This window comes from Triticum aestivum, chromosome 4D (genome assembly GCF_018294505.1).
Source record: "Triticum aestivum cultivar Chinese Spring chromosome 4D, IWGSC CS RefSeq v2.1, whole genome shotgun sequence".
Taxonomy (NCBI): domain Eukaryota; kingdom Viridiplantae; phylum Streptophyta; class Magnoliopsida; order Poales; family Poaceae; genus Triticum; species Triticum aestivum.
In genome coordinates, this window is record NC_057805.1 from 442453520 (window position 1) to 442468753 (window position 15234).

Sequence of the window (15234 nt, forward strand, 5' to 3'; positions counted from 1 at the left end):
AGGAGGATCCCAGGCAGGAGGCCTGCGCCTCTTTCGATCTGGATCCCTGTTTGTGCTAGCCTTCTTAAGGCAAACTTGTTTAACTAATGTCTGTACTCAGATATTGTTGCTTCCGCTGACTCGTCTATGATCGAGCACTTGTATTCGAGCCCTCGAGGCCCCTGTCTTGTATTATGATGCTTGTATGACTTATTTATGTTTTAGAGTTGTGTTGTGATATCTTCCCGTGAGTCCCAGATCTTGATCGTACACGTTTGCGTGCATGATTAGTGTACGATTGAATCGGGGGCGTCACACACTCCGCACATAACAAAGAAGCATATTTTCGTAGTGAACCCTTGAACATGTGGGGTTGCATATTTTTACGGTTCAGTCTTCACTCTTTAGTGTATTGCCACTCGATCAGGACTGAATAGTTAATCAAAATAAATCAAAGAAACAATCATAGGTACAGATAAGAAATTACATGTACATCGTCACCTCTTCGACAATACTAGTAGTGTGCATATATGTCTGGAAATGAGTTGATAATACTATAGTGTTTGTTCTAATAGTCGAACTGACGCCAGGTGGTGAAGGTTTGCCCGAACTGCCACCAGGCCGGCACGACGTCTTGAAAGACGAGGTATTGGCCACCGGTGGAGGTGATGGCAAAGCTGAGCGCCTGCCCAACTAGCCCCGAGAGGCAGTGCCAGTTGGCGCCCCAGTTCCTGGACATGGGGATCCATGCGGTGTTGGTCCCTTTCACCGACATGCTCTTGATCGACCCGCTCCCGCCAATGTTGGCCACGAGCACCAGCTCGAAGTAGTTGAAGCCGTTGATGGTGAACCGCACGCCGCCCTGCCTCCAGCACTTGACCTGCTGGTAGAAGACCGGGATGATGCCGGCACGGTAGATGCCGATGTTCTCCCAGGCAGGCTGCGACATGTCGAAGTGGTGGCGGGGTGGGTTGCACCACCCGCCGTTGTCGCTGGGGAGATCCCAGTTGGGAGGGCAGAAGTTGGTGGCGGACACGGTGATGGACGTGCCGGGCTTGCACATATCCGACTTGCTGGTGTCGCAGATGATGACGTAGCACTGCCCGCACGATGCACCGTCATTGAACAGCGCCGTGCTCAGCGCCACGTTGTTGATCCCGTACCCCGCAACGTACAGGTTCTCGTACCCACACGCGCCACCTGAATATTGCACATGCAAACACATTTAGACACGCACACACGCATTGCATTGCATGCGTACCATAAATTGTAATATCGGGAAAATTCATGGTGCCGGAGCAAGCCGGAATTAACTCTTGATTAGCTAGCTTACCCATTGTGTCGGAGCCGTCGGCGCCGCCGTAGAATGTGGCCGTGGCCGGGATCCAGTTGGAATTGGCCGGCGTGAAGCAGAACGGGAGAACGACGGTGAACAGCTGCAGGAAGCGCATCCCAGCTGCCATCTTTCTGCTCGAGAGTCCCAGAAATATGGAGAGATGATTGAGCTTCTCTCGCAGCTAGCTAGCTTGCTAGATATTGTGGCGATCGAGAGTGGATTTGGAGGTGAGGAATGATTGCGACAATGGTGGTGCTTAAGTAGGATCTAGCTAGCATATGAGATCGAGAGGAATGATTGTCGTCTTAATTAACTAACATATGAGATCGCGGTTCCAACGATCGTATGGATGCAACCTCCACCGATGGACTTGCGCGCTCTAATCATCGAACGCAGGTCTGATCGATGGGTATGTCGTTCCTTAATTAAGTACATTCAAAATGATAGGTTAACTGAATACAACTAATTTGACATGCTTCGGGAGTCTAGTCTACTAAGTCTATAGCTTGTAGTAGCAGCAAAAGCTAGCTCGCTTTTGAGCAATTAGAGATGATTAGCAACCGTTCAATTAACGTATCGGGAGAGAATTTCTTCCTATACACTGATTGAGAGAAGATGCAACCGTTCAATTAAGGCATCAGTCGTATTTCGCACCAGAGAATATGCAACCGTTCAATTTTCTTTGCTATACCTACATTCGGACTGTACAATATTCTACTGGATAGGCAAGTAGCTGAAAGCGAAAGCCGGAGTATTTTACATTAAAAATTGTTCTGTAGGTAGTGCTGGAATTCCCGCTAGCCAACACTAACTAAAACTGTCTCTAACTGCAAGCCCAACTCTCTCCAAATCCTTGCAGCTCCACAACCGACTGTCGCATTCTAAACTAACTACCGGATATCGAGCAAACCATTGAAGTAGTCAAACAATATGCATCCATTGCATCCTCTTGTTTGCTTCTTGCTGAAAGCGAAAGCCGGAGTATTTTTACCTTAAAAATTGTTCTTTAGGTAGTGCTGCAATTCCCGCTAGCCAACACGAACTAAAACTGTCTTTTTCTTTTGTGAAGGAACTAAAACTGTCTCTAACTGCAAGCCCAACTCCCTCCAAATCCTTGAAGCGCGGCAACTGAATGTGGCCTTCTAAACTAACTACCGGAGACGAGCAAACCATTGAAGTAGTCAACATGCATTGCTTCTTGTTCAAGGTCAATCGACTACACAAACCTTTACTTGAAGGCCCCTTTGATTCAATGGGATTATTAAAGAATACTTGAATGAGTGTACACCTTATAAAGTTTCCCTATGTGCTTTGCTTTAATTTTATGATCAAAATTCGTGTACGAATTCTTTTGTTAAGATTCCTTTGTGTCAAATTTAATGAGAAAACTTCTATTAACATCAACCTTTTGGAAATATTCATATGCTTTTATGTGGCACTCACTAGTAGAAAAAGGGCCTATTGTCCCGGTTTGTAAGGCCCATTTGTCCCGGTTTTTGAACCGGGACTAAAGGGTCGTTACTAAAGCCCTAGGCCGACCCCTCCCCCTCCTCCCCCTCCCCCTCCCGTGTCGCTCCCGCGAGCGACCAGGGGGGGAAACCCTAGCCGCCTCCCCTCCTCGCCGTTGCCAGGCAGCGCCGGCGGGCAAAGCCCGCGGGCGTCGGCGTCGGCGGGGCCCCTTCATCCTTTCGCCCTGCGGCGGCTGGCGCGAGCCGGCGGCGGCGGGCGTTACGTCGTGCTGGCGAGGGGCGCGGCGGCGAGCTCTGGCGGCGGGGTTGCGAGCACGTGGCGGCGGCGTGGTGGGCTTCGCGGGCGTGCGCGCGTCCTGGGCTGGGGCGGCGGCTGGGCCTGGCTCGGCCAGATCCGCGGCTTGGCGGCCTTGGACGGCGCGGGCCATCTCGCCGGCGGGTCGCGGTGCATCTGCTGCGGCTCGTGCGGCTGCCGGTGGCCGATGTGCAAGGCCCGGCGTGGCACCTCCTGTGGTCATCTCCAGGACGGATCTGACCGTCTCGCGTCCTCGTCGTCAGCCGGGTGTTCGACGTGCTCCTCGCTGATCTGATCTGGAGGCCGTGGTGGGGCGTTGCAGGGGGCAACGTGAGGAGGCTGGCTGGAGGGATGGGTGGTCTGCCCACCCGTCACCGACGCGGGGGTGTGCCGGTCGAGGTCTCGCACCGCTCCGCCCCCTCCTCTTCTCCCTGGCCTGGTTGCCTCCGGCTCCATCTGTCGAGGCGCTGGCGGCTCCAACGATGGTGGGGGTCTGCTGGTGGTGGTGATTCGTTCCTTTGGGCGGTCGTTGGGGGTGTCGGGTGGCAGGGCGGCGGCTCTGCGGTGGGAGCTGCGGTGTTTGTGAGCGGAGCTCGCAGCTCGGGTGCGGACTGGGGACCTTGGTCGCGTGGGCGGCGGGGTGGCTCGGGCTCGGCGACCCGTGGTGATCGGAGATGGAGAGGTATACCGGGGTGAAATCCTTGTCTGACCACGGTCAGACCGACGGTGGCGGCGTCCGCGGGCGTTGTCCCCTTCCTGTAGGCTCCGTCGCGGTCTCTCCTGATTCTCCGTGTTGCTCCGGATGAAAATCTTGATCTTTGGATCGGGTGGTGTCAGCGCTCCGGTGTCGTGCCCTTCCTGAAGGCACTACCTTGGAGCTCATGGTTCGTCGGCGATCAGCTATGTTCTTCACGGTGGCTTGTTCTCGGTGGAGGGCTCCGTCATCTTCGTAGTGATGCTTGTTGTACATCCCTTGTCCGCTTCGAGTTGGCTTAGCTGATCTCCGGCACCTTTGTATCTTGCTCTCTGTGTGTGTTTGGGTGTTGTGTTGTGTGGTTCGTTTGTATGAGGGTCATTGCTTTATATATAAACAGGGCGGAAGCCTTTTTCGGTAAAGCCCTAGGCCTTTATTCCCGGTTCTTACACGAACCGGGACAGATGGGGCTCCACGTGGCCGGTGCTGCAAGCCCAGGCAGGAGGGCCTTTAGTCCCGGTTGGTGGCACCAACCGGGACCAGTAGGCATCCACGCGTCAGCAGCTGGCAGGAGCTGATGTTTTTGTTTTTTTTTCTTCTGAAAGGGGCTGGTTTAGGGGGTAATTTAGGGTGTGTTAGCTAAGCTAACAAAGAGAAGTGTCCTCTCTTATTTCCGTGCTTGGTTTACCAACGCTACTGCTATGCCTAAACATGGCTTAGATTAAAGTGAAGGCAACATGTGGTGCATGTCGAAAGTAATACTAATCCTAACTTGATCAAGTTTGGAGATTAGTACTACTTTCTACGTGCACCACATGCATGTTGCCTTCACTTCAATCCAATCCATGTTCATTTCACCCACTGATATATAATAACTCTTCATGCTCGCATCATGCATCATCATAATAATAAGTCCTACTAATCATCATCATACAACTTCTACTCATTATTAATAACAAGTCATACGATCATCATCCTCGTAGTCATCGAACCAACCCTACTTAATTGTTCTTAGCACATGATCATCAGTATTAGGTAGGACCTAAATACCCTCTTTAAGGTAAAATATCATAAAACAATATCGACCCTGACTCTCCATTATGGAGAATGGAGATCATCTTGTCTCCAATTCTTGCGCTTCGCTTCCTTTTGCTTGCAAGAATCTCCTTACGACTGTCCATACATTTTTTCCATTCTTTGATTTTCATGTCTCCACTTCTTTTAGAAATCCGGTATGGATAGTTGAGATTCGTAGGATGACCTGGCTGTGTGTTCAAAACATCAAGGCTACCATTCTGATACATCAAATGAGGCACACAATCCTCTGGGATTATCTATTGAAAAACATAGTAATAACTTCATAGGTTAGCAATGATGTACTAGTTTTAGAAGTATGCAAAAGATGCACGAATGTCGTAATAGTAAAAAATCTTACCAGGGTATCTCCATAGTAGTTACCGTTGTTCAACACATGCACTAGTGGCACGTATTGACCATAATGTTGAGGAGTTTGATTGTAGATATTGTAATTCTCAAGATCAGTACAAAATGTGATCAGATGATTTTTCTCCTGATAAGTTAATTTGGAGCCTTCGGTGTAGTAGGTTCTGTCTACCATCTTCCGCACATTTTTTGAAGAATGAAAATAAGCTGTCAATGGAAATAAGCTGTCAACTATTTTGAAATAAACAATATAAATTAGCTAATAACTATGTTTGAGAAACTCACATAGCGGTAGAATTGGAGGCGTATCAATAAGGACCCAAATGTCCATATTGTCTTGCTCGATTTCAGGATCACCAAGATCCATGGTGACAAGCATATCCTCATGAAACCATACATCTTGCAAAGTGCTTCCATTTTTTGCAACCAAAATGGGTTACGCTCTCAGAATTGTACAACTTTACTTCAAAATCTACACCATGATGGGTCCTTAGGTGATTTTTCTTTGTTTCAAAACTTTCATGGTTCAAAACCCATCCTCTCCAAGACATAGCGTCTTGCATGGCATGGGATAAGCTAGTCGAATTGTAAAAGATGAAAATTACACGTTGAAATAGTTGAAGTCGTGCTTAATTACGAAAAAAACACTTGTCATCGTTGCGTACCGTTTCAACATCGAAGGTCTCCTCTAGCTTAATGTTGAAGCGTCGATCTTCGTCCAGGTGAGGCCTGTCGCACAGACCTCGGTCGTCGTGGCACCAGTCGCACTCCCCCGGGAGACTTTCGTCGTCCGAGTACGACATTTCCTATGTTCATAATTCAAATATTAAACTTATACAATTAAATATATGTACTTAAAAAACCTAAATTAGATCATTATTATTCATCATAGGCAGACTATTGGTCTGTCGAGTCTTTTTTTGAAAACTCTTAGCTCACGTGGTGTACATATTCGACCGTCGGTGAGCATTCAATAAGCAAAACCAAATCGTAAAATAAAGTAGTATTCAAATTAGCATGCATTCAATTATAAGCAAAACTACATCATCTCTTGCGTCCGTACATCGTCGAATATTATTGCTAATACACCTCGAATACTATCATACATATAGCATCGCTAATACAGCTAGAACCGTAGCGCCCGACGGGTATCGGCGCGGGCGGTGGACACCTAAAGAGAAGGAACCATCACAGGATCATAGCTCCAGTGAGGTCCCTGAAGAACCTGCCAGGTATTGTCGTACCTGCCCTCCAACGCAACCATGTAGCGACGGACGTGCTCGTCCTCCTCGCTGACACGGTAACGTACCACTTCCACGGTGTCCGGAAGCCTCAGCACCGTCACTGGCCCACGCGACCGCCACCAAACAAGGATCGGATCAACGACGGGCTGGCTCCTCACCAACCTACGCCCCCCGGAAGGTAGCACCTCCCAATACCAGCCCGACGGAGCCCAGTCCCAGACATGGCCCCTCTGATCAAGCCCGCCTCGTCCGCCAAGTCGACGACGAGGATGCGGGATAGACATCGTCGACGTCGATGCAGGAATAATTGCTTGAACTAAAAAAATAAACTAGTTCTATTAATTTTCTTGCTAAAAATAAACTACTTCTATATATAGTAAAATAAAGTAGTTTTCTTAAATCAACTAGTTCAACTACTACTAAGCAATTAATTACTATAAATAAAATAAAGTAGTACTTACTAAAAATAAACTACTTCTATATATAGTAAAATAAAGTAGTTTTATTAAATCAACTAGTTCAACTAGTAAGCACTTACTATAATAAAATAAAGTAGTATTTACTAAAAATAAACTACTTCTATATATAGTAAAATAAAGTAGTTTTATTAAATCAACTAGTTCAACTACTCATTAAGCACTTACTATAAATAAAATAAAGTAGTACTTACTAAAAATAAACTACTTCTATAGTAAAATAAAGTAGTTTTATTAAATCAATAGTTCAACTACTAAGCACTTACTATAAATAAAATAAAGTAGTACTTACTAAAAATAAACTAGTTTAACTAGTTCTATTATTTATCGACCCCCCCTCATGTCGAAGTTATCGGGGAGGGGGTATATCGAGAACGACATACCCGATAAAAAATAAGAAGAGGAAGAAGAAGAAAAAAAGAGGAGAAGAAGAAAGGAATAGAGGAGAAGATCGAAGAAAAAAAGAAGAAAAAAAAGAGGAGAAGAAGAAAGGAATAGAGGAGAAGAAGAAAAAATAGAAAATAAGATTTCTCCTCTTTTTTCCTCTTCTTCTTCGTCTCCTCTTCTTCTCCTTCTTCTTCTCCTTCTTCCTCTCCTTCTTTTTCTTCTTCTTCTTCTTCTTCTTCTTCTTCCTTCTTTCCTTCTTCCTCTTTTCTTCCTTTTCCTTATTTTACCTTTTCCTCTACACTAACCTAAAATGCACTAACCTAAAATCGATATCTACTAACAACCCAAATAAAAAATCTGAAAAAACAGGACATATAATCATATATACACACATACGTATAATCACACACATATATATACATATAATCTAAAAAAACCATAGGGGGCGCCGCGGCGCGGCGGCAGCGGCGGCGGCCAGTACAGGGAGGAGGAGGAGGGGATCGGGGCAGTGCTGACAGCGGGCGCGGCGACAACGTCAGTGCAGGGCGCGGCGATGGCGATGAGGAGGCAGGGCCGGCGGTGTCGGGGCAGGGGTGGCACGGGGTGGCGCGGGGCGGCGTAGGGGCGGCGCGGGACGACGTCGGAGGCAGGGCGATGACGGCGACGGCGAGGCAGAGGGGCAGCCTGGCGGCGTCGTCGGGGCGGGGAAGACGAACTGAATGAAAATTTCGACAAGTGCTGTATATATAGCCAGAGCTTTGGTCCCGGTTCGTGGTACCAACCGGGACCAATGACCCCATTAGTCCCGGTTTGTGGCACCAACCGGGACCAAAGGTCTCTTTTGAGCAGCCCAAAGGGCGGGAAGCAGAGGCCTTTGGTCCCGGTTGGTTGCACAAACCGGGAGTAAAGGGTGGGCATTGGTACCGGTTGTTGGCATGAACCGGTACCAATGCATACCTTTAGTCCCGGTTGGTGGTACCAACCGGGACTAAAGGCCTTGTGCTGCCCGTGTCGCGGCACGAAAGTTTAGTCCCACCTCGCTAGTTAAGGGAGCTCGAGAGTGGTTTATAAGCCCCACTCCCGCTGCCCTCTCGAGCTCCTCTTAAATGTAGGCTTTCGGGCCTAAACACACTGTATCTGCCTGTGGGCCCGCTAGGCCTTCTGCGGGCCTGAATCCTGGCCCAACTAGCTGGGTTTCTAGTCGTATTCAGGCCGTGGTGGCCCAGTAGGTGGCATTTTTTTTATTTTTTTTCCAGTTTTTTTGTTTTCTTTGTTGCTTTATTTTTTATTTTGTTATAGTTTATTTTATTTTGTTTCTACTTATTTATTTTATAAAAGTTTATTTTATTTTGTTTCTACTTATTTATTTTATTTTATTTTATTTTGTTTCTACTTATTTATAAAAGTTTATTTTGTTTATACTTATTTATTTTATTTTCTTTTTTGCTTTTTGTATTTATTTTATAAAAAATCTTTTTTGCTTTTAATGTTTTGAACAGAAAATACTTGATAATTCTTTCTACTTATTTATAAAAGTTTATTTTGTTCCTACTTATATATTTTATTAAAGTTTATTTTATTTTATTTGGTTTCTACTTACATCATCAATTTTCAACCCTTTTTGACTTCATTTGTTATTTTTCATGCATTTACTGATTATTTTGAGCTATAAGACCCTGAAATTGAAAAGCATTTCAAATGAACTCTGAAAAGGTTGAAAGTTGGCATGGTATCATCATTTCATCCACATAGCATGTGCAAGAAAGTTGAGAGGGTTACGGCAAAAACTGGATGCACTTCGTGTACAAAACGGACAATCTGTTTTGAAGTATCAGGTTCTCATACGGGAACTCGTCTGTTACAAAGGGATTTCATTTTTTTAAACTTATTTGAACTCCTGACTTTTTGTGTGTTCAAAATGCACCATTCAAAGCCACATCATTAATTTTCAACCCTTTCTGACTTCATTTGTTATTTTTCATGCATTTACTGATTATTTTGAGCTATAAGACCCTGAAATTGAAAAGCATTTCAAATGAACTCTGAAAAGGTTGAAAGTTGGCATGGTATCATCATTTCATCCGCATAGCATGTGCAAGAAAGTTGAGAGGGGCAAAAACTAGATGCACTTCGTGTACAAAACGGACAATCTCTTTCGAAGTATCAGGATTTCATACGGAAACTCGTCTGTTACAAAGGGATTTCATTTTTAAAACTTATTTGAACTCCTGACTTTTTGTGTGTTCAAAATGCACCATTCAAAGCCACATCACCAATTTTCAACCCTTTCTGACTTCATTTGTTATTTTTCATGCATTCACTGATTATTTTGAGCTATAAGACCCTGAAATTGAAAAGCATTTCAAATGAACTCTGGAAAGGTTGAAAGTTGGCATGGTATCATCATTTCATCCACATAGCAAGTGCAAGAAAGTTGAGAGGGTTATGGCAAAAACTGGATGCACTTCGTGTACAAAACGGACAATCTGTTTCGAGATATCAGGGTTTCATACGGAAACTCGTCTGTTACAACAGGCATTTCAAATGAACTACGAAAAGGTTGAAAGTTGGCATGGTATCATCATAATAGTTGTGGAGAGAAAGTCTCCACTTTTTTTTCGCTTGTGTCCTTTGCTTATTGTGCCGTAACCATGGATAATCTTCATCGTTTATCAGGATGCTTGGGTCAGCCTTGACTTTGAAGGGAGGAATTTCATGAAACTTTTCATAATCTTCAGACATGTCTGTCTTGCCCTCCACTCCCACGATGTCCCTTTTTCCTGAAAGAACTATGTGGCGCTTTGGCTCATCGTATGGTGTATTCACTTCCTTATCTTATCTTTTTCTCGGTTTGGTAGACATGTCCTTCACATAGATAACCTGTGCCACATCATTGGGTAGGACGAACGGTTCGTCAGTGTATCCAAGATAGTTCTGATCCACTGTTGCCATTCCGTACTGTGGGTCTACCTGTACCCCGCCTCCTGACAGATTGACCCATTTGCACTTAAACAAAGGGACCTTAAAATCATGTCCGTAGTCAAGTTCCCATATGTCCACTATGTAACCATAATATGTGTCCTTTCCCCTCTTGGTTGCTGCATCAAAGCGGACACCGCTGTTTTGGTTGGTGCTCTTTTGATCTTGGGAGATCATGTAAAATGTATTCCCATTTATCTCGTATCGTTTGTAAGTCAATACAGTCAAAGATGGTCCCGTGGACAACGAGTACAGCTCATCACAAACAGTGTTGTCACCTCTAAGACGTGTTTCCAACTAACTGCTGAAAGTCTTGATGTGTTGACATGTAATCCAGTCGTCGCACTGCTCCGGGTGTTTGGAGCGCAGATTGTTCTTGTGTTCATCGACATACGGGGTCACCAAGGTAGAGTTCTGTAGAACTATGTAGTGTGCTTGAGACCAAGAATGCCCGTCCCTGCATATTATTGAGTCCCCTCCAAGCATGCCTTTTCCAGTCAGTCTCCCCTCATACCACGATTTAGGGAGACCTATCTTGTTAAGGCCAGGAATGAAGTCAACACAAAACCCAATGACATCCTCTGTTTGATGGCCCATGGAGATGCTTCCTTCTGGCCTAGCGCGGTTACGGACATATTTCTTTAGGACTCCCATGAACCTCTCAAAGGGGTACATATTGTGTAGAAATACGGGGCCCAGAATGACAATCTCGTCAACTAGATGAACTAGGACGTGCGTCATGATATTGAAGAAGGATGGTGGGAACACCAGCTCGAAACTGACAAGACATTGCGTCACATCACTCCTTAGCCTTGGTATGATTTCTGGATCGATCACCTTCTGAGAGATTGCATTGAGGAATGCACATAGCTTCACAATGGCTAATCGGACGTTTTCCGGTAGAAGCCCCCTCAATGCAACCGGAAGTAGTTGCGTCATAATCACGTGGCAGTCATGAGACTTTAAGTTCTGGAACTTTTTCTCTGGCATATTTATTATTCCCTTTATATTCGACGAGAAGCCAGTCGGGACCTTCATACTAACCAGGCATTCAAAGAAGATTTCCTTCTCTTCTTTGGTAAGAGCGTAGCTGGCAGGACCTTCTTACTGCTTTGGAGGCATGCCGTCTTTTTCGGGCAAACGTTGCAGGTCCTCCCGTGCCTCAGCTGTATCTTTTGTCTTTCCATACACGCCCAAGAAACCTAGCAGGTTCACGCAAAGGTTCTTCGTCATGTGCATCACATCGATCGAAGAGCGGACCTCTAGGTCTTTCCAGTAGGGTAGGTCCCAAAATATAGATTTCTTCTTCCACATGGGTGCGCGTCCCTCAGTGTCATTCGGAACAGCTAGTCCGCCGGGACCCTTTCCAAAGATTATGTGTAAATCATCGACCATAGCAAGTACGTGATCACCGGTACGCATGGCGGGCTTCTTCCGGTGATCTGCCTCGCCTTTGAAATGCTTGCCTTTCTTTCGACATTGATGGTTGGTCGGAAGAAATTGACGATGGGCCAGGTACACATTCTTCCTGCATTTGTCCAGGTATATACTTTCGATGTCAGCTAAACAGTGCGTGCATGCGTGGTATCCCTTGTTTGTCTGTCCTGAAAGGTTACTGAGAGCGGGCCAATTGTTGATGGTTAAAAACAGCAACGCGTGCAGGTTAAATTCCTCCTGTTTGTGCTCATCCCACGTACGTACACCATTTCCATTCCACAGCTGTAAAAGTTCTTCAACTAATGGCCTTAGGTACACATCAATGTCGTTGCCGGGTTGCTTAGGGCCTTCTGTCGTGGTTTTTGTCACGGCAGATGTCCTAGTGTGAGGACTTAGTCGTGAGGCCATGCATCTATGTGGTAGCTTGAGAGGGGTTGAGCGGAATCGAAAGACGCAACACAAGACAAGGATTTAGACAGCTTCGGGCCCCGGGAAACATCATCCGGTAATAACCCTACATGCTCTTTGAGGCTAGATCTCATTACGCTCATGAGGGAGTCGCCGTAAACCGGCTCTCCTCTAATTGTGTCTAGCCCTAGAGATTATTGATTGTTGCCTTCCCCCTCTTTGGGGAGCCCTGCCCCTCCTTATATATGTTGAAGGGGCGGGTTACATGTGGAGTCCTATTAGGATTAGGACTAGTCTATCTCTAATACAAACTGGATACAAGTTCAGGTCTTAACTCCTTGTAAGACAAATATTCCTCACGCCTTTCCTTGTAAACCGGCCCACCATAGTATGAACCGGCCTTCATGAACCGCCCGTTGGGCCACCGGGTCTTGTCGCTCCTCTGATCCTCCTGCCGGATTACCAATGAATCGTAAACGGCCAGGTCCAAACGGGTCGCCAGTGGATCGTCAATTCTCAGCCGGGTCTCAAGTAAACCGCCAAGTCCGGCCGGGTTATACTTCCGGCCGGTTTACGCCGCGGGGTATATCCCCGACATTAGCCCCCAGTTTAATTTGGATTTATCCATGTTAAACTGATCCTGTAAAACAAACACAAGAACAAATTTGATAGGTTGTGCTCCGGGTTAAGAATTCTTGTATACCGGCACCTGATCATCCTTAAGTCCTTGTCATTTCCTCCTTCTAGAAAATCCGGGTCAATAGACCAGCTTCATAATCAATTTACTTGTAGAATAAATATTGTAAATAAAGAATCCATTTGAATCGGCCTTCAATGCTCTGACTTGACAAAAATATTGGTCTTCAAATATTCAACTGATATCCGCCGGTTTGAAAATGTAGAACTTGCCGGTTTATCATTGTCAAAATTGCCGGTTTATAAATATTGATGGCACCGGGTCATAATTGTTGTCGACACCGGGTCATGTAATTGATCTTCCTGATTTGCTCAAAACTGATAAACTGAAGACGTTCCTCCTTTATATGCATAATACCTGTAGCCCCCAAGTCTTAAGAGGAGAACATAGTGATAACTTAAGACATGCTCCAATAAGTGTTTTCAACCTTGAAGAAATCCGGTTTTTTCATCTCAATCATATAAACTGAATACTCCATATATGTAGCCCCCAAGTGCCGGGTTGTCATGCTTGCAGCAACCTGGGATTTGTAATTGCTTATAAAAACTTCAATCGGTGTAGCCCCCAAGGGCCGGCTTAGTAAGATAATACTGAACCGGGACTTGATATATACTTCAATGAAAATAACATCTTATAATGTAGCTTCCATCATAGGGCTTGAACCCACGTCCACAATGTTAAGAGCTTTGTGCTTTACCAACTGAGCAATGAACCCTTTAATATAATGGATTAAGGCTTGTATACCTTGAATGTTTGACATGAGCAATTGGTAGCCCCCAAGGGCCGGCTCATTATGATGTGATGAGTCGGGTCTTCAATAAGGCCAATAAAAAATGACTTTGCATTAGCCCCCAAGTGTCATGGTGCATGCTTGCAGCGACATGAGACTTGCATGTAATCTCAATTAGAATAATGTAGCCCCCAAGTGCCGGGTCGTAAGCCTGCAGCGACTCGGGACTATTCCTTCCATTGTAGAATAAATCATATCCTTTGATAAAATAATAGACATTGCACTAAAGCGACTTTGAAAACCTCAATAATACCGGTTACTAATAACCATATTAAAAATCCAGCCATGTTGGCTATTCAAGATAATATAATCCGGTATGAAAACCTTATTCATTCAATATCATAATGAAAATTCAGCCAAGTTTGGCTATTTGAATAATATAACCCAATGATTTATAAGCGCATGATTCCAATGGCGCAATCCAAATATATACTGGCGACTTATAGTCCAAAGCCAGGCCGGGTTAACAAACACCGGATAATTTATCATCATACTGGCGACTTATAGTCGAAAGCCAGGCCGGGTTAATAAACGCCGGTGATTTATATAATCACGCTTTATTCAACCTGTTTCTGCATACAAGAAGTTTAAAGTGTCCTGGCGGTTTACCGCCGGACGGGTCATAATGCCCAACATATAACCTAGGTTGATAATCAAGGCTGCACTTAAGAATAATCAAATATGAAATATATCATACCTGTGACATTGAATCACATCGTTGGTTTACCAACTTTTTGTAGTAAGGGTGATAACCCCAATCTTGAGTACTGATAACTCCTTCCATATTGTGCCGGTTTATGATAAAACCGTGCCGGGTTGTGATAAACACCGGATTAACCATATATAATACTGGCGACTTGTAGTCAAAACCAGACCGGGTTGATAATCTCCGGATTATGACTAATCATATACTGACAACTTGTAGTTGAAAGTCAAGCTGGGTTAATGAACACCGGTTTAAAAACATCACAAATCTTATCAAAAGAAAGGGAAACTTAGCAAAAGGCAAATAAAACCGTTGTAGTCAAGGCTTTTCACGGGCTACCAGGCCCCAAATTTGATCAAGAGGTGTTGCTATGGTTCGGGTTCGACCAAGCCCCCAAGTGATGCTGTGGCATTACGCCGATCAAGAGGCGTAGCTATGGTTCAGGTTCGACCAAGCTCCCAAGTGATGCTGTGGCATTACGGCGATCAAGAGGCGTAGCTATGGTTCGGGTTCGACCAAGCTCCCAAGTGATGCTGTGGCATTACGCCGATCAAGAGGCGTAGCTATGGTTCGGATACGACCAAGCTCCCAAGTGATGCTGTGGCATTACGCCGATCAAGAGACATAGCTATGGTTAAGATTCAACCAAGCCCCCTAGTGATAAATAATATGATAAGACAATAAGGCATGACACCCATGTTTGAACCGCGCATCATGGCAGCAGGTCCTCTTTGGCACCCTTTAACTTTTTGCAAGAGATAAATCCTTCTTGAACCGGGATTTTGAACCGGATATTGAGAGCTTCAAAGCTTTGTGGGAGACATCTTTCCCTTGAACCGGATTTTAAACCGGAATCTTCATTTTCAGTCAGAAATTTTCTAACGGCCTTTAAAC

General features: G+C 45.2%; 1 protein-coding gene across 1 annotated transcript; it reads right to left on the minus strand.

Moving 5' to 3' along the window:
* Positions 1-547: 547 nt before the first annotated feature.
* On the minus strand, positions 548-1442 carry LOC123100239 (expansin-A19-like). Its single transcript, XM_044522194.1, has 2 exons — positions 1313-1442; positions 548-1179 (listed from the first exon to the last, which is right to left on the minus strand). Exons 1-2 carry the CDS (start codon positions 1440-1442, stop codon positions 548-550), a joined length of 762 nt encoding a protein of 253 aa, XP_044378129.1.
* Positions 1443-15234: the final 13792 nt, after the last annotated feature.